Here is an 18,433-nt window from a genome sequence, read left to right as displayed (position 1 = left end):
TTTTTTCTGGGAAAGTTCCATCAATTTCTCTTTTGAAAATGTAGGTTTCATCCAACAACTGATGGGAGCAGATGCAGAGACTCACAGTCAAACATTAGTTGGAACTCCATGGAAGAAGTAAGGGAGGAGGAACCAGAGGGGTTGAGGACAGTAGGAGAACATGGCCCACAGGCTCATAGGGACTCACAGAGACTGGAGTGACAATCAGGGAGTCAGTATGGGTCTGATCTAGGTCCTATGCATATATGCTATGGTTGCGTAGCTTGGTGTTCTTGTGGGACTCCCAACAGTGGGAGTCTGGGGGTGTCTTTGACTCTTTTGCCTGCACTTGGGACCCTTTTCTTCCTATTGGGTTGCTTCATCCAGCCTTGATATGAAGCTATGTGCTTAGTGTTATTGTAACTAGCTATGCCGTGTTTGGTTGATATCCCTGAGAGGCTTGCTCTTTTCTGGAAGGAAGTGGAGGAGTGCCTGGGAAAGGGGAGAGAGGTGGGGAAGGACTGGAAAGAGTGGAGGAAGGGAAAACTGCAGTCTAGATGTAATATATGAAAAAGAATACATAAAAGTATTTTGTATTTTAACATTTGTAACTTAAGGAGATTGTAACAAATAGTTTTGGTCAATCACTCCAACATTCAATTCTAATATTCTACACACAAGACTAACAATTTTACAGATTGTAATACAGAAAGATATGATAAAGAGGTAAAATATATAGATGCTGGAACAAGGGAAAGCAAATATATTAAAAACAAGAAACTTAATATCAAGGCAGATAGTGAGCAGATTAAAGATCATGTGACTGTAATCCATCTTTCAATGGAATAGTCTTCCTACTATAAAAAAGATATAAAATATAATACTTTGATTTATGCTATAAAATTTCCCGATATCATGAACTTTCAGGATGGTAAATTATTAAGGACATTGAATTTATTTTAATACTCATGTATAGAGTATCAATCATTAACACCATTTCTAATGGTGTAACCAATGCCACAGTTTATGGGCATGCAGCATCACAAATCTTAGGAATGTCTCTGACATTCTGCAATGACCATGATGGAGCATCTATAATAGTACCAAAGCTTTTTATGACATTTTCCTGTAGTGTCTAAGATAGTTCCATAGTCTCCTCATTGCCTCTTTCATGTCTTTGTTCCTGAATGTATAGATGACTGGATTCAAAAAGGGAGTGATAAATGCATCAAAAATAGCAAGATATTTATCCAGGTGTGATGTTGGTGATGGCCATGTATAGAAAAACATCAGTGGCCCAAAGAACAAGATGACCACAGTGACATGGGCTGAAAGAGTGGAAAGGGCCTTAGACAATCCACCAGAAGAATGCTTCCAAACAGTGAACAGAATGAAAATATAGGAAATGACCAGTAAGAAAAAGGAACCCACAGAAATTAGTCCACTGTTGACAGTGACCATCAGCTCAAACTCTTGAGTGTTTGCGCAGGCAAGTCTGAGGAGTCGGGGGAGGTCACAATAAAAACTGTCCAATGTATTAGGACCACAGAAAGGCAAGTCAGACACAAACGCCAATTGTACCACTGAGTGAGTAAGGCCCATGACCCAGGATGTAACTAAAAAGAATAGACACACCCGTGGGCTCATGATGATCAGGTAATGCAGAGGTTTACATATGGCTACATATCTGTCAAAAGCCATGGCTATGAGCAGCACCATCTCAGTGCCCCCAACTGCGTGACTGAAGAAGATCTGCATTATACATCCCCAGAAGGAGATGGTTTTGTGTTCCTTGAAAATGTCACAGATCATCTTAGGAGCTGTAATTGAGCAGAATATCATATCAATGACTGAGAGATTAGCTAAGAGAAAGTACAGGGGGGAGTTTAGATGATTATCCAAGGTTACAGTGAGCACAATGACAAGGTTGCCAATCATGCTTGCAGAGTAGAACAACAAGGTGAAGATAAAGAGTGAAAACTGGATCTCCCATACGTTAGAGATCCCGAGGAACACAAACTCGGATACCACAGAGTGATTCATTCCATGCATTGTTTCGGATGTCAGAGACAGCATTTGTATTTGCTGAGGGAAGAATGAAAACGAGAACAGCTTACTTAGGCCAGAGTTAGTGCTCAAAGAAAGCCTCTAACTATGGAAGTAATTATTACATTATAATTATGCACAGCAAAAATACTTTTTTTTTGTTTTTGTTTTTTTTCGAGACAGGGTTTCTCTGTATTGTTTTGGAGGTTGTCCTGGAATTCACTGTGTAGACCAGGCTGGCCTCAAACTCACAGAGATCTGCCTGCCTCTGCCTCCCGAGTGCTGGGATTAAAGGTGAGCGCCACCAACGCCCAGACAAAATTCTTTTTTTAATCACATGTACACAGGCTTCCTTTTAGATGGGTTAGCTGATTTCCACATGGTGTTATAGTTTTCAAAGCTACTACCACTAAATCATTCCCACCTCTGACCTATTTCTTCTCTGTTGTTGCTTAATATTAAGTGAATATTTTCTATTTCCTCTTGTCCAGGATATTCTACCTGGATGACAAAAAGTCATTTTAAATCCCTTTGACCACAGTTTCTTATGAATTGATATGATTTCAGCTATTCATGTGAGCCAGCTAACAATATTCATGCATGATATATAATTTTAAAAGTCTCTCCACTTATTTTTTATTACTCAGTTAAACTGTAAATATTTCTCCTTTTTCGTTGACTTCCAAAATTTCTGTCATTGTATCATGACAAAGTCTAATTCTCAAACTCTAGGTAAACATGCACTTATTTGTGAAATCACAGTCTGAGGGAGTCTTCACACATCCAATGATTTTGTGCTGGCTATTTTTATGTCAACTTGACCCAAGATAGGGTTATCTGAGAGGAGGGAACCTCAATTGAGAAAATGCTTCCATTAAGACTAGGCAAGCCTATAGGGCATTTTCCTAATTTGTGATTGATGGGAGAGGACCTGGCCAGTTGTGGGTGGTACCATCCCTGGGCAGGTGGTTCTGGGTTCTATCAGAAAGCAGATTGAACAGAACAAGCCATGAAGACCAAACCAGCAAGCAGCACTCCTCCAATGCTACTATGTCAGCTCCTGCCTCTAGGTTCCTGACCTATTTAATTTCCTGTTATGACTTGTTTTGATGATGAATAGTGATATGGAAGAGTAAGCAAAATAAATTCTTTTTCCCCAAACTTCCTTTAGATCATGATGTTTCATTACAGTGGTGATGGGGATCTAAGATAGCTAGTTAGTATTTAGTTCACTTTGTCAATTCATAATTGTATAAGTGCCCATCTCTTGAACTGAAATGTAGCTTCTTGCTGGAGGTGATGCCCAGTGGTAGAGCATGTGTGAGGCCTATGTTTGATCCCTGGAAGTGCAAAATAAAACATAGTTTAATTTGATATGCAGATCATGTTTGGTTCCCATGTGTCATTTCTACCACCATCATGTCACTAACAGGAACTCATGAAGCCTGATGATAAGTGCTTCACACTTGCTGAGTGAAGGAATAAACTTGTGGGACTGAGGACTTACGTTAGAGTTGAGAGAATATCACAAGTCAGTTTGCTTCAAACCAAAAGCATGTAAATAGCATGCTAATTAACAGCTAGACACAAGATCCCAAGGTCATTCCTGTACTTTTAACCACACAGAGAAAAGTTGTATGGAAAAATTCTGTTGTAAAAATAATTAGGAAACCTTAGTCACTCATTTAAAAAAGTCAATGAAAGGCATCTAATATTTCAAAATGGAGGAAGTGATTTTACTTTATAACCATTATTCACTTTCAATAAAGTCTGTTTGTGGCCTAAAGGGTTATGAGCTGAGATTAAAAACCAACCTCTATTATAGATCTCCATACCCACTTGACTCCCAAAGGCAAGAAATACCTATATAAAATTTACACTTTTTCAAAATAGACTTGAATTGGGAAAAAGAACAGCAAATAAAATACTGGGAGTAAAGAGGCAGATTGCCTGTGTGTGTGTTTGGGAACAGTGTGACTGCTGAGTTATAAAGAGCATAAAAGCAACTAAGTCAGCAGTCAGATCACTGCATGGGAAGAAGAGGACAAGAGTTGTTTAGGGATAAGGAACAGGTGCTATAGGTGGGCAGTGAGGTGATCTGTGCAGAAGCAGTTGTCACCAAGTATCATGAAACTTTGCACGAAGGTCAAGATCTCCAGATAATAAACAGCTTTTCAGCTGCCATTCTTATTTACTTAGCATTCCTGGGGATCACACCCAGGTTCCTGTGTACACTTTTAAAACAAATGCTTTACCATGGAGCTTTTTCCTCAGCCCCATAAGTAGTTTTTATATTGGTTTCTGATCACTGTTGTAAGAACTGGTCACAAATTTTGTGGCTTTAAACAGCTATCCTGGCCTCAGTCCACGGTTCTAACCCTGTCACCATTCACCTACCTCTTCATCCTTGCCTAACCCAACACATTTATAGCTCTAGAAGCAGGATAGCTGATGTAAATCTTTGTATATAAAATTAAAGTATCCCCAGAGACTTATTCCTTCTGAAGTTTCCAGAAGACAATCTGTTATTGGTTTCCTTGTCAGTTCCAGCTTTTAAAGACTGCCTGCATTTCTTGGTTTAAGGCCCCGCAATCCTAGCAACTATGCCTAATCCTTTCACCTTCTTTCACTCTGACTCTCTGATAATCTTAAATCTTAAAATTCTTTAATCAATTTTATTCACAAAGTTGCCTTTGCCATTAGGTAATATTCACAAATCTGTGTTGAGGACATAAGCATCCTTGAAGGACATTATTCTGTATGCCACACTATTTTAATAGGGTAATGACAATCTTAAAAGGAAGCAATGTGACGGACGGTGGTGGCACACGCCTTTAATCCCAGCACTCGGGAGGCAGAGGCAGGCAGATTTCTGTGAGTTTGAGGCCGGGTTGGACTGACAGCCTCTAAAACAGTACAAAGAAACCCTGTCTCATAAAACCAAAAAAAAAAAAAAAAAAAAAAAGGAAGCAATGAGTCAGACACTATGGATTTGGGGTTGCCTGTCAGGATGTTAAAAAGGATATTGAGGGGTGAGGAATATATAGTGCATCCCGACCTATGCCCTAGGAGTACACATCAATAGTTTCTGATTACACTAACACATAAGATGGACAATGAATGGCCATCAGCGATGAGACAGTGGTAGTCAGTCAACCAATATGCTATCAGAGAAATTGTCATGGCAGGTATGCAAATGATCTCTGAGTTTTTCTCTGACTTTGTCTTGTTCATTAATTCAATAAATATTTTGAATACCAAGAGTGCCAGATATCTTTTCAGAGCTCTTGGTTGTAACACTGACATGAATTCTTGGCTTTGTGGAATCCATATTTAGTATAGAAAAACAAAATTTTAATATGAAAATTTCCTTTTTCAGAAGGAAGGAACTATAATTTATTATCTGGAACATCTCAAACCCTCTAGGTACCTCAGAAAGTCTCTGCTATATGTTCTGACTTCTTTTTTTATCTGAGTTCTTATGTGTATGGCTTCTATTATATACTTTATGTTTCAAGGTCTTTATTTAATAATTATGAACTGATATCCCCACTTACATTTATAAAATTTGGAGGCAAGTATCATGTTCCATAATTTTTTAATGGCTGAAAAATCAACCCAGAGGCAACACTAGGAAGATTTCTTTGGTTGTCTACTCACTCATTCAACAAATTTGTATGTGTAATCTATAAAGTCTCTAGCAATACAGTAAATCGTGGAGATAACAGAATGGTGAAAAATCTATCATGTGGACTAATTTAATGGTATAGGAAATTGAAGGTGCACAAAATGACTATGAGAGCAATTCTAAGAGCTTTATAAAACCACTTTATTCTGTTAAGTTGGGTTGTCTCTTTTTAGTTGGGTTAAGGGTCTGTAAATATTGTTTAAGAACCAACTCTTAGATTCTCTGTATTGTTTTCATTGAGTGTCACTCACATCCCTTTCTATTTTTCTTTCATCAAAGAAACGTCTCTTGGAGACCATTACAGACAGTTACAACTAACCAAAATGCAGAGATGTGGAGCCCAGTTGCAACTGATACAGCACAAGTCCCCACCCAAGGCTCAGGGATCATCATGGAAGAAAGGGCAGAAAAATTGTATAAGCCAGAGGAACAGGGAGTTTGTTGTGAGACCGTGTCTCCTAGAAATGTCAGAAGCTACATCCATGAACTTTCACCAACATGGCTACCTAACACAAACTGAACAAGGATGACATCAATAGACTTGCTAACGTGGAAAAGGGAAAGCTCCCGCTGCCTCAATTGTACACTAAGAATTGTACACAACTGAGAAATGCTGAGAGCAGGATAGTCTTCCTCAGCGAAGGGCACACTAATTGGATATCAAATGGTCATCCCTGAAAACACATACAAACAAGAAACATTGTATGGACTAAGCAGGTTGTACACACACACACACACACACACACACACACACACACACATATAATAAAAAGAGGTCTTGAATTTGAAAGAGAGCAGATGGGAAGAAAGGTAACATGGAAATGATGTGAATATATTATAATCTCAAAAAATTTCTATCCATCCAAACTTCCATGTGATGTGCTATAAACTAATCATAACTTTCCTAAAACTGGGAAGTTTAAAAGCCCCAAAAGAATTCCTTGTGATTACTAAGAAAAATAGTCTTGTAATTAAAAAAATAGGCTTGTATGGAATAATCACAGTGAGAATGTACTGTGAAGTGAGAGCATGTAAGGCAGTTTTTAAAAATTGAAATTCAGATCACAAAAACAAAAAAGAACTGGAAATGGAGATATACACCCATGTTCTCATTACTTGGGAGGCAGAGGCAAGAGACTTGCTGCTAGTTTGAGTCCAGACAATTCTCCATAGTGAGTTACAGCTAGCTGTGCTGTATAGAAAGAGTGCTTGAGAAAAAGAGCAAATTACAGTCGCTGAAAAATGACACTCAGCTGTTTATGAATTTATAAGGGCAAGATCAAAATTAAGAAGTCTATGGGGTCATTTAAAGACAGAAATATGATATTCCATATCTTTGTACAAAGATAAAGCCTAGGCAGAGGGCAATCTGGGACATACTAGGGCAATTAAATATACTTTTAAAATGAGAAAAGAATTAGATGGAATAACTAGAATAAGAGGGGGAGAGGGAAACTAGATAATTGAACGTGGCAGGGGATGAATACTGCCAGTAAGGCTAAACATTGCGATACAGAGGAAAAGATGGCAGAAGTGAAGTTCAGGGTGTGCTCTTAAAAACAGCTGCTCTCCCAGATAGTTCCCTGCCAGCATTCACCAGCAGAGCTGCATCATTTCAGCCAACACACCGCAGCCCCCAGTCTTGCACACACTGCTGAAAGAAGGGAACCCTATCAAGTTATTGTAGATGAGTCTCCATGCGGCTTTTCTGACATATTATCCTGAGATTTTATTCATGCAAGGGTGAAGGCTTTGTGAATGAATAATATAATTTCTTTAAACTTTGCATCAATATCCAAGGAGGATTAGCTTGGGTCTATGGCTGCAGAGACAGGGTACACGAAGAAAGTCTGGGTGGAAAAGAATCTACAGGAATGGCCGCCAGATAGAAGAAACAGAGAAGCAGGACTGAACACATATTTCCCCTTTTTCATAATCCCTTAAAAGCCAAAGAAGAAAAAATAACATGAAAGGTAAATGTTAGCGTATTTAGTAACTTACTCAGTTTTTGCCTTCAGATCTTCACATTTCCTGAGTAGCACACTTCCATCTCTGAGAGTTAATCACTTAAAGACTTCCAGAGGGAGACGCTTGGCTCTGAGTGCTTCCCCACTTTTACACCTTCTGGAACGAGTGTGTCCTCTTCTGTGGACTATTGCTTGTCAGGGGTATTTTGTCTTCATTTATATGGAATTGAGCAACACTTTAGAAAAGACTAATTGTCATTTGACTTTCAGAAAAATTGAAAACAAAATATGATGCTCATTACTGAACCAGAGGGCTAAAATACATCTGGAGACTGTTCCTTTTAATTTTACATCTGGGACATAATGTTTCCCTCAGTTTACAAAGTTTGAAGATTAGTTTATTTCCTGTTTTGCTTTTTGTTATTTTACTTATATATCAATCCTAAAGTTCTTCTTTGCGTAAAGGAAACATTTCTTATTCTTACTAGAGCCAGTGTATGCTTGGTTCTCCTGCTGTGGGCATGACAAATTTGCCCATGAATGTATGCTCACTTCCACTATGAACTTGAAGAGCAAGCCTGTGAGGCTTTCAGTAGTTAACAGCCTTGAAGTCTGTAAACACAAATAAAATCACTTCTCTGTACCTTTCAGCTTTAAAATAATTTTCTATGATTAATAATTTTCTTACTACATGTATACAAATATTTTTGATCATATTCACCTGGCCACTGGCAGGTGTTCATGTTCCAGCGAATAGTTACACACCATGTGAATGTGGCTCCCCACCCTTCGGTATTAATCCTCTGGGTTCCTTTGGCTTGTCCTTGTAGGATCCATTTTTTGTTCTCCTTTTTTTGTTGCTGCTGCCCAATGACCCTGCCCTGTTCTCTTTGAGTTAGCCAAGAAAAATTACAAGTGTCTTAAAACTAGAAGATTGATCAGTTGACATTTAAACATTATGTATTTACTTTTCTAGACCCTTTTCTTTCTTCCATAATGCAATTTGGGCTGATCCTACATGACTTTAGCTAGGTGTAAATTAATACCTTTGATAGTTTTCTTCTAAGTACATTTTCAATCACTGTATAACCACATTTTTTACAGTACATTGATTTTATTCTTTTGAACTGAACTTGTGACTTATGAATTTTCTCTTCATGTCTTAGCTCTTTTTTAAAAGAAAAGTAAATGAGAATATTTGTCTTTATTCTCAGTGATAATAATCTCCCTAAAGAGTCATGTATGTAGTTAACTAGCCTGATTCCTAGTCTAGTCCTGAGCTGAACCAGGTGAGGACCACACTGCAGTGCACCTGAGATGAATCTTGCTCCTATAAGTGACTTCAGTGAAGATAACGTCTTCTATAACCTCAAAGACTCACAATTACTCTTCTGTTCTTATTCCTCCAACCACCCATTGCTTCCTGTCTACAGACCAAACCTTAATTAATGTATGCAAAAACCAAGCTGTTACCCAAGTTTTCCTTGCTGCTGAAGCTTATTTAGCATAATGTCTTCCTGTTGTGAACTTCATGGAATCCTGCCTTTGTGGTTACTCAAGGTTATTACTTCAAGCACGGTGGTAACAAAATACTTTTATAAAAAGAAAACTCAGCTAATTCACTGAGGGGAGGATAGTGGCCACATCAAACTACAATGATGAGGTCCTACAAAACTAAAGTCAATTAACTAAGGAAATTGTCTTCTGTAACGTATTCATTTTGGCCAAGGCAACAAGGGGAATGTTAATAATGGGTCACAGGAGGACAAGATGATGCCAGGATCTACACAGAAATTAATTTTTACCATTTGTCAATTTAAACCTTATCATGATTAATTCAAATATTCCTTAGATACTTTGTAATATTTGGTTTCCAGGAAATTCATAGAAATGATGTCAGCATCCTTGAAAACAGAGTTTTTTTTATACATTCATGACCTGCACAAGTTAAATCACTACAAGAATATTTTAAATTATCCTAAAATGACTTTTATAAATTATGAGTTTAATACATTGTAATAAGTGTGTAAGTATAGGCTTTGTCTAACTAAATTTGTGTCTTGTAGAGAAACTTTGTTCTAATGGTATCTAGCTCATATTTGTTGCATTTAACAAATAGATTTAGTTGTTTGAATGTCTTCAATATCCCTCACTGTACCTGATATTTGGAGGCAGGAATAATATGACCACAGAGAACATTGATGCCTACAAACTACATCAATCATCAGCGTGACATGATAACCCTAAGGGTTCAGTAGTGGCACACATGTCTTAGGTGGTAACCAAAAGATCTCTAATTTGACTTAAGACCTGCTCAACAAGAGGGGAATCATGTCTGATTCTGGAAACCTAGCTAACTAATGAGTGCTATTGAAGTCATGGTTATTGGAGGAGAATCTACAGCCATTAATTTACTAAACATGCACACACACACACACACACCCCCGAGGAGAATCTACAGCCATTAATTTACTAAACATACATACACACACACGCATGCACGCATACACACATACACACATGCACATTCATGCATGTACATCACAAAAGCACATAGACACAAATGCTCACACACACATGAACATATACTCAAATGGCTGTGTGTACACAGATGTAAATGCATGCAAATACCCATGCACCGCCATATACACGAACACACACACACACATACATTTGCGAATACATGCACACCTACACACACATGAACACACAAAACAAGCTCATATACTCACACACCACACATATACACACACTCACATACATACATACAAGCATGCACACACATACATAAACTCATGCACATTCACGTGCACACATGCACATACAGGCACACACAAATCCTTATACACATTTATAGATTGGTGTATGTGCATATAAACAACTCTGTCACCTAAAAATGAGAGAAAACACATGATATTGATATTTGTCTTTTGTCATTCTGTGTCAACTTTTTTCTCTAATACAATGATGCCTGTTGTATACATTTCCCAGTAAATGACATAATTTGTTATTTCTTTATGGTTAAATAAATCTCCACTCTGACTATATACAAAAAGTTTTCTTTTTAAATTCATTTATCTGTTGGCAGACACTAAGGTTGAATTATGTAACTCTGCAATTCTGTAATTCTCTCATTACCTCTACAGTCCTCCTATAGACAATTTCTTATACTAAATCACAGACTGTGACTGTATTCACTCTCTTTGTTACCTCCCTAGACCCCACACACTTTCCTGTTTGTCTCTTTCCTTTGCCCCAGAGTCTTTTCTACTTTGTGACATGAATTTATATAGGGAATAGTACATAAAACTAAAATTTAAAAAGATGCAGGAAAATAACATACTACTAAATGTACAGTAAATAGCAATAAAAAGGGATTCACTAGGAGAAAACCTGAAGGCTAAAAGAAGATAAGAAAGGAGCCAGTAGCCGGGTGGTGGTGGTGCATGCCTTTAATCCCACCACTCGGGAGGAAGAGGCAGGCGGATCTCTGTGAGTTTGAGGCTGGGCTGGACCGAGAGTCTCCAAAACAATACAGAGAAACCCTGTCTCATAAAAACCAAAAAAAAAAAAAAAAAAAAAAAAAAAAAAAAAGGAGCCAGTAGCGGCACACGCCTTTAATCCCAGTACTCAGGAGGCAGAGGCATGAGGATCTATGTGAATTGGAGTGCAGCTAGGTCTGCATAGTGAGTTCTAGGACTGACAGAGATACATAGGAAGATCCTGTCTCAAAAAACAAAACAAAACAAAACAAAGCAACCCCTCAAAACAAAGACACAAAACAACAACAAAACAACCCAACCAACCAACCAACCAACCAAACAAAAGATAAGAATGAACATGAGTCCCCTGTCATGACCCCCATGGCTCCTACACTCTCTCTTCATTTCCTCAACAAGACTCCCGGAGCTCAGCCCAGTGCTTAGCTGTGGATCTCTGCATCTGCTTCCATTGGTTACTGGATAGAGGATCTCTGATGACGTTTAGGGTAGTCACCAATCTGATTACAGCAGATGGCCCATTCAGGCACACACACACACAAACCTGCATACAAGTGCAAACACACAGATACACATAAGCGCTCATACACATACACAACCCGCATATGCACCACACATGCATGAAAATACATGTACACAGATGCACTGGTACACACATGCCAACATACATGCACCCACACATACACAAGGATGCTCACACATATGCGTGCACACATACATGCACACAGATACACATATGTACACATATGCACACACTAGTAATCCTCCACACATGCACACATCCACACAGACATACTTGCACAGATAGGCACACATGCACCCACATGGATGTTTACACACATGCATATTGGTTTATTGTATATAAAGAACTCTATCACTCAAAAATGTGAGAAAACACTCCATATTTGTCTTTTGTCCTCTGACTTTTTTGCTTAATATGATGATGCTCGGTTGCATCCATTTCCCACTAAATTACATAATTTTATTTTTCTGGCTAAAACTCCACTCTATACAATTTTTTTAAAAAATTATTTTCTTCTGTTGGCAGATACCAAGGCTCAACTCTGTAACTTAGTGTCCTAGTTAGGTTTCTGTAGCTGTGATAAAATGTTGAACAAAAGCAACTTGGAGGGGGAAAGACTTTCTCTGACTTACAGGTTACAGTCCCTCATGGAGGAAAGCCAAGATGATAAACTAAAGAGCACATGAGCACATGAGGGTATTGTGAACAATACTGAATACTGCCATATACACGATGGGAAGGGATCTTTTTTTTTTCCTGAGACAGGGTTTCTCTGCATTGTTTTGGAGGCTGTCCTGGAACTCGCTCTGGAGATCAGGCTGGTCTCGAACTCACAGAGATCCACCTGTCTCTTCCTCACAAGTGCTGGGATTAATGGGATTAAAGGCGTGCACCTTTATGGAGCTTTGTTTTATAGTCTTTGGGGTTCATATACTCAGAAGTAACAGAGTTGGGTCATAGAGTAGTTATGTTTCTAGTGTTCTGAGGAGCTGCCGTATTGATTTCCACAGTTCATAGAACAATTTATACACAACTTTATCTGCATTTGTTGTTTGTTTTCTTTTTGAAAAATGTATTTATTTTTTAAATTTCATTTTACATTCCAACCACAGTTCTCTCCCCCCCCCCCAGTCCTCCTGCCTCATTCGCTTCCCTTCCAGTCCACCCCCAGTCTGTTCCTCTTCATGGGTAAAGTCTCCTATGAGGAGTCAACCAAGTCTGGCATAATAGGATGCGACAGGGTCAGGCCCCTCTCCCATGCATTAAGGCTGAGCTTGGCATTTCACCATAGGGAATGGGCTCCAACAGGCCAGCTCGTATACCAGGTTTGTATCATGGTCCTACTGTCAGGGGTCCCTCAGATAGTTCAAGCTTCACAACTTTTTGTTTTCTTAACGATATCCATTATGGCTGGGGAGGGGTGGAATCTGAATGTAGTTTTAATTTTTTTCTTCAGTATTAAGGATGTTGAACTTTTCTTTTTTTAGAGTATTTATTGGCCATTTATTTGTACTTCATATTCTGAAAACTGTGTGTTATTTGTACCACTTACTGATTGGGTTGCTCAGTTTAGTGGGATCTTTATATATTTTGGGCATTACTTTTTAATAAAATGTATGGCTATTGGCTAACTTCTCATGGGTGTGTTGCTTATTTTTCTCCACTTTTCTGACTTCCTTTCACTTTGTTCTGAAGTGGTTTTTCTTTTACTTTGGAATGGGGTATACTTTCTCTCTGTCTCTCTGTCTCTGTCTCTCTGTCTCTTACTTTGTCCTTTGTTAGATCACATGGAGGAAGCTTCTAGTTAGCCAATCTTTTTTTTTTTTCTTTTACGCTTCACGAATTTGCGTGTCATCCTTGCGCAGGGGCCATGCTAATCTTCTCTGTATCGTTCCAATTTTTTTTTTTTTTTTAGTATATGTGCTGCCGAAGCGAGCACACTAGTCAGCCAATCTTACCTATTTGGACTGTCTATGTGTTACTTTAATCACCCCCATGTAAATGCTTAGGGTTGAGACTTACTTAACAAGGAAACTAAGTCAATTTATAATTGATTTGAAGCACAAAACTCTATGATCTGCCTTAAGTTCAGTTGTGTTCTAAGAAACTGCACTGTTCACAGATTCTTCCAACTCAAAGGAACTTTCTTCATTCTCTATGATATGGGTGCTGGGTTTGCCAATTTCTCTTTCTTGTCAGTTCCTTCTTTTAGACACTAATAAAGTGGTTCTCAACCTTCCTAATGATATAACCCTTTAATATAGTCTTTCATGTTATTGCTGCTTCACGATTGTAATTTTGCTACTGTTATGAATCATAATATCTGATCTGCGACCTCTGTGAGGTTTGTGACCCACAGTTTGAGATCCACTATTCTGTTACAACTCTATGTCTCCTTATTTTCCTTGATTCTATTCTACAGGAGCAGTTTCTTCTTTTAGACACTAATGAAGTGGTTCTCAACCTTCCTAACTGCAAATCTTCTCACAAACATGCTCTGGTCATGGCACCTCTGCCTTAGGGCTATGTCCTGCACTGTCGATCTTTCTTCAAAACGACATACTGGGATCACCAGACATCCCATCCTTCTTCCAAGCTTTTAATCACTCTGCTGATTTATTTTAAGTTTTTATAATTCTGATATTTTTCCTTATCTCTATGTGTGCCTTCTGTTTCCTGCCTTCCTAAAAATGCTACTTCTGTGATCATATTTATGTTCAACACTTGTTAAAACCGGAAAAGGTCATAAACTTTATTTGATTTTATTTGAGACATAGTTGGTTTTTATTTGTGATTCTATAATTGGGAAGCACTTCACTGTGTAATGCATAATGAGTGGTCTGGTGATCTTAACCGAGAGGGTCAGCTTCATGAGGAGAAAAATACTGAAGAAAGCAAGACTCAAAGGGAAAGAGTAAATTTGAAAAGAGGATGCATCCTCATTATATTCATTCTGTTTTTTTTTTCTTTCCATCTCCTGGCTCTAGTTTGGTTTTGCTTGGAAAATGAACTGAAAGGGTCCTTCAGCATTGTGAGCCCTCTGTGGTCTGGTTTGTGCTGCTGGAACTCAACTGAAGTGACGGCCTTCCCTGAAACTCAGTCAGCATAGTTTTATATCGAATCAATGGGTATGCATGTTAAAATTTGTCTTTTCATAAAAAAAACATGCAGTTTCAGTCTTACTGGTCTTTGAGGAAGCCAGATTTGCATATAAATGGTTGACAAACAAAAGGCTGAAGGGGCAGAAAATAAATCATCAGAATAGTAAGAAAAACCAGATGAAGTAAAAACTACAAGAATTAAATTTGAAAATAATCTCAAGAATGTAAAATAAATAGCTAAAAATCATATACTGATTTTTACAAGTAGATTTTTAACACTTACCATTATTAAATTCATCATTATCTCCACATAACATTATTGATGAGGAATGACATGCATAAAGTTTCGTTTTTAGTATGTATGCTTTTATCATGATAGTTTTATTTCATGTGTTTGAGTGGTTTGCCTGCAGGTATGTATGTGTGCTACATGCATGCTGGTTTCGGCAGAGGCCAGAAGAGGTATCTTGGTTCATTAAACTGGAATTACAGATAGTTGTGAGCCTCCATGTGTGTGCTGGGAACCAAACCTTGGTTCTATGTAATGACACTAAGTATTTGAAACTACTGAGTCATCTCTCTAGCCCATCATGCCTCTTATAGAAACTATTTATTAGTTGGTATTTCATTTTTGGGGAAAGCAAATGAGAGCATATCAAATTTTAGTACACAAAACATTCTGGATAAATATAACACAGTAAATGCAGCATTATCTGCCTGAAATTCTACTATAATTTGTGTGCTTATATATCTTCAATATATTTAAGAAATTTTATTGTAGTTAATAAACTGACTACATAATCTTCTCATTGCCACCTTCATCTCTTTATTCCTAAGTGTATAAATCACTGGATTTAGAAAAGGTGTAATAACTGCATCAAAGAGGGCAAGAAATTTATCCAGATGTGATGTCGGAAATGGCCATATGTAGAAGAAGATTAAGGGTCCAAAGAACAAAACGACCACCATGACATGGGCTGACAGAGTGGAGAGGGCCTTAGATAAACTACCTAAAGATTTCTTTTGCACAGTCACCAAAATAAACATATAAGAGATTATCAGAATTAAAAAAGAAGCCACAGAAATGAACCCACTATTGGCAGTAACCATGAATTCCAAGATGTATGTGTCTACACAAGCCAGTTTAATAAACCGAGGAAGGTCACAGAAAAAGCTGTCTAATTCATTAGATCCACAGAAGGGTAAGTCCACCACAAAAATCAACTGAGTCACTGAGTGGATGAAGCCAATAATCCAAGAAGCAACTAAAAACCAAACGCACCTTTGTGGACTCATGATAGTCAAGTAGTGCAGAGGCTTACATATGGCTATGTATCTGTCAAAAGCCATGGCTATAAGCAACACCATCTCAGTGCCTCCAACTGCATGGATGAAAAAGATCTGAGTGATACAGCCTCCAAAAGAGATGGTTTTGCGCCTTCTGAAAAGGTCGTAAATCATCTTTGGTGCTGTGGAGGAGCAAAATATCAAGTCGAGAAAGGAAAGATTTGCTAATAGGAAGTACATAGGAGACTGTAAATGGGGGTCTGAAGTCACAGTTAGCACAATAAGAAAATTTCCCAACAGACTTGCCACGTAGAACATACAGGAAAAGAGGAAGACGAATGCTTGGATTGACCATGAGTTGGAGAGTCCCAGGAAGACAAACTCAGATACCACAGAGCAGTTTGTTTCACCCATTGCCTCTGTTGGCTGTAACAAATCTCATGTTATCTGAAATAGGAGAGCAGTGAGAAACTCTGATTTAGGACAAACGTAGTTCAATTGACAAAGTCACATGAAAGACTAACACACCTTTGGAGACAGCCTAAGTAAAATAGCAATTATTTGTCTACTGGGGAATTCTGAGGGAGGAAGAAATAGTCTTTTACAGGGAACAGTCCCCCAGTTGGTGATCCAATAACAAGTGTTCAGTCCTGAAACATATACATATGAGTAGCATTCCATGGACTGAGCAGGTTTTATATATATATGAATATACATGAATATAAATGAATATGTGTGTACATATATGTAATGTAATGTATATGTGTATGTGTGTATGTATGTATATATGTATGTACATGTGTAGAAACAATGAAAGAAAAAGAAACCATGAATTTGGAACAAAGCAAGGGAGGAATGCATGGAGAGGATTGAAGGGAGGAAAGTAATGTAATTTTATAATTTCAAAATGTAAAAAAACAAAATGTGCTTGCTCCAGGCCAAATAAGTATAATTCATCATATTCCTCTCATATATCTTGTTGTTCAAAATATACCAAATTAATCAACTTTTTATTTACTCTGATTACATATTTGTTATACTTTAAAAATAACTTTTGTAGGCATATGACTCAGAGCTAAATGATTTTTGCATATTAAATGTGAAATTCTTAAGTGCCTGTGATTTTCATAATTTGGAAATTCTTTAATATATATTCATATTACATATAAGATCACATTAAAATGCCTATATTCACATTTTAGGCTTGGAGATAGACATTTCTTTTATCTCTATATTAAGTTGACAAGGTAACAAAAAATAGCTGAGTATAAGTTTAGCTGAGTATAAGTTTATAGCACACACTGTATGATTTGGAGAAATTAAAGGAGCCATAGAAGCTCTGGACCATATTCTGTCTGAATCCTAGTGGAGAAAAATGGTAAATATCAAGTGAAAGAGGCAACCAGAATGGGAATCCCCCACAAAGAAGTGAGAGCGAACATGTCAGAGGATGTGGCGAGGACCTGTTTCCTCTAGGTAAAGATTTTAAAATTCATTTACAAGTTAAATGTATGCCAAATATCAACATAATAATCTTTTCTTATTAATTAGATAAGAATTTAAATATGTGACAAAATTCAAGGTTTGGAAATCCATGCAGAAGCAAGCATCCTCATACCTCATGGGAAAAAAATTCAGTTGGTTCAGTTTGAAATGCCTTCTCAGTTTTTACATACATATTTGCTTCAACTCAGTACTTCTACCTCTAAGAGATAAAATTCTTGAGTATATTCATATGACTAAGGTAGACAATGAGAGAACACCTTTTGTTATTTTGGCTAAAGCACTGCTTCCAAGCATAATGACTGGACAATACCTGCAGTATGTGACATAGGATACTAGGTAAATGACTCAACTTAGAATTTTGTAATTTTTAGTCTTTCAAGTTAGCAAAGGTTTAAAAGTGTGTAAGTTACTATAGGTTGTAAAAGTCTGGAAAGCAGATGTGGACATTGTTGGTGGACTGTCAAGTTAGTCAATGCTCTGCTTAAAATTTAGTTGTTCAGGTTTTACGCTGTTTGTTTTGAAGAATGGTTCTGCTTTGAAAGAGGGGAGAATTGGGGGTGAGGCTGCTGCTAGGAGAGGGGGTAACTCCTCAAACTGACAGCAGTGCCTCATTGTAGAAACAACATCCACACAGCTTATTGGATGTAGAGAGGATGATCTTGTGCCTGTATTGAGCCTTCACCCATATATTATAGTCTCTTTGGTGTGGGAAGGTACTTTGTAAACTACTGAAAGAGAAACATGGACACCAACCCAGCCACAAAACCCTGGACCTAAAATCTGTCCCATTTGTAAAATGTGCTGGGGCCAAGGTGGCAAAGAATTTGTAGGAGTAT

General features: G+C 37.8%; 2 protein-coding genes and 1 pseudogene across 2 annotated transcripts; all 3 read right to left on the bottom strand.

Annotated features, from left to right (window-relative positions):
- Positions 1-1,092: 1,092 nt before the first annotated feature.
- Positions 1,093-2,055, bottom strand: LOC101829572 (olfactory receptor 4F15-like). Its single transcript, XM_005064783.2, has one exon. The coding sequence runs from the start codon at positions 2,053-2,055 to the stop codon at positions 1,093-1,095; it is 963 nt and encodes a 320-aa protein (XP_005064840.1).
- Positions 2,056-13,523: 11,468 nt separating this feature from the next.
- LOC121140639 lies at positions 13,524-13,608 on the bottom strand (annotated as a pseudogene).
- Positions 13,609-15,566: 1,958 nt separating this feature from the next.
- Positions 15,567-16,508, bottom strand: LOC101829847 (olfactory receptor 4F6-like). Its single transcript, XM_005064784.4, has one exon. The coding sequence runs from the start codon at positions 16,503-16,505 to the stop codon at positions 15,567-15,569; it is 939 nt and encodes a 312-aa protein (XP_005064841.2). The 5' UTR covers positions 16,506-16,508.
- Positions 16,509-18,433: the final 1,925 nt, after the last annotated feature.

This window comes from Mesocricetus auratus, unplaced genomic scaffold, assembly GCF_017639785.1.
Source record: "Mesocricetus auratus isolate SY011 unplaced genomic scaffold, BCM_Maur_2.0 Super-Scaffold_100004, whole genome shotgun sequence".
Lineage (NCBI taxonomy): Eukaryota > Metazoa > Chordata > Mammalia > Rodentia > Cricetidae > Mesocricetus > Mesocricetus auratus.
Note: the sequence above shows the minus strand (reverse complement) of the source record. Positions and strands in the feature narration are given on the sequence as shown.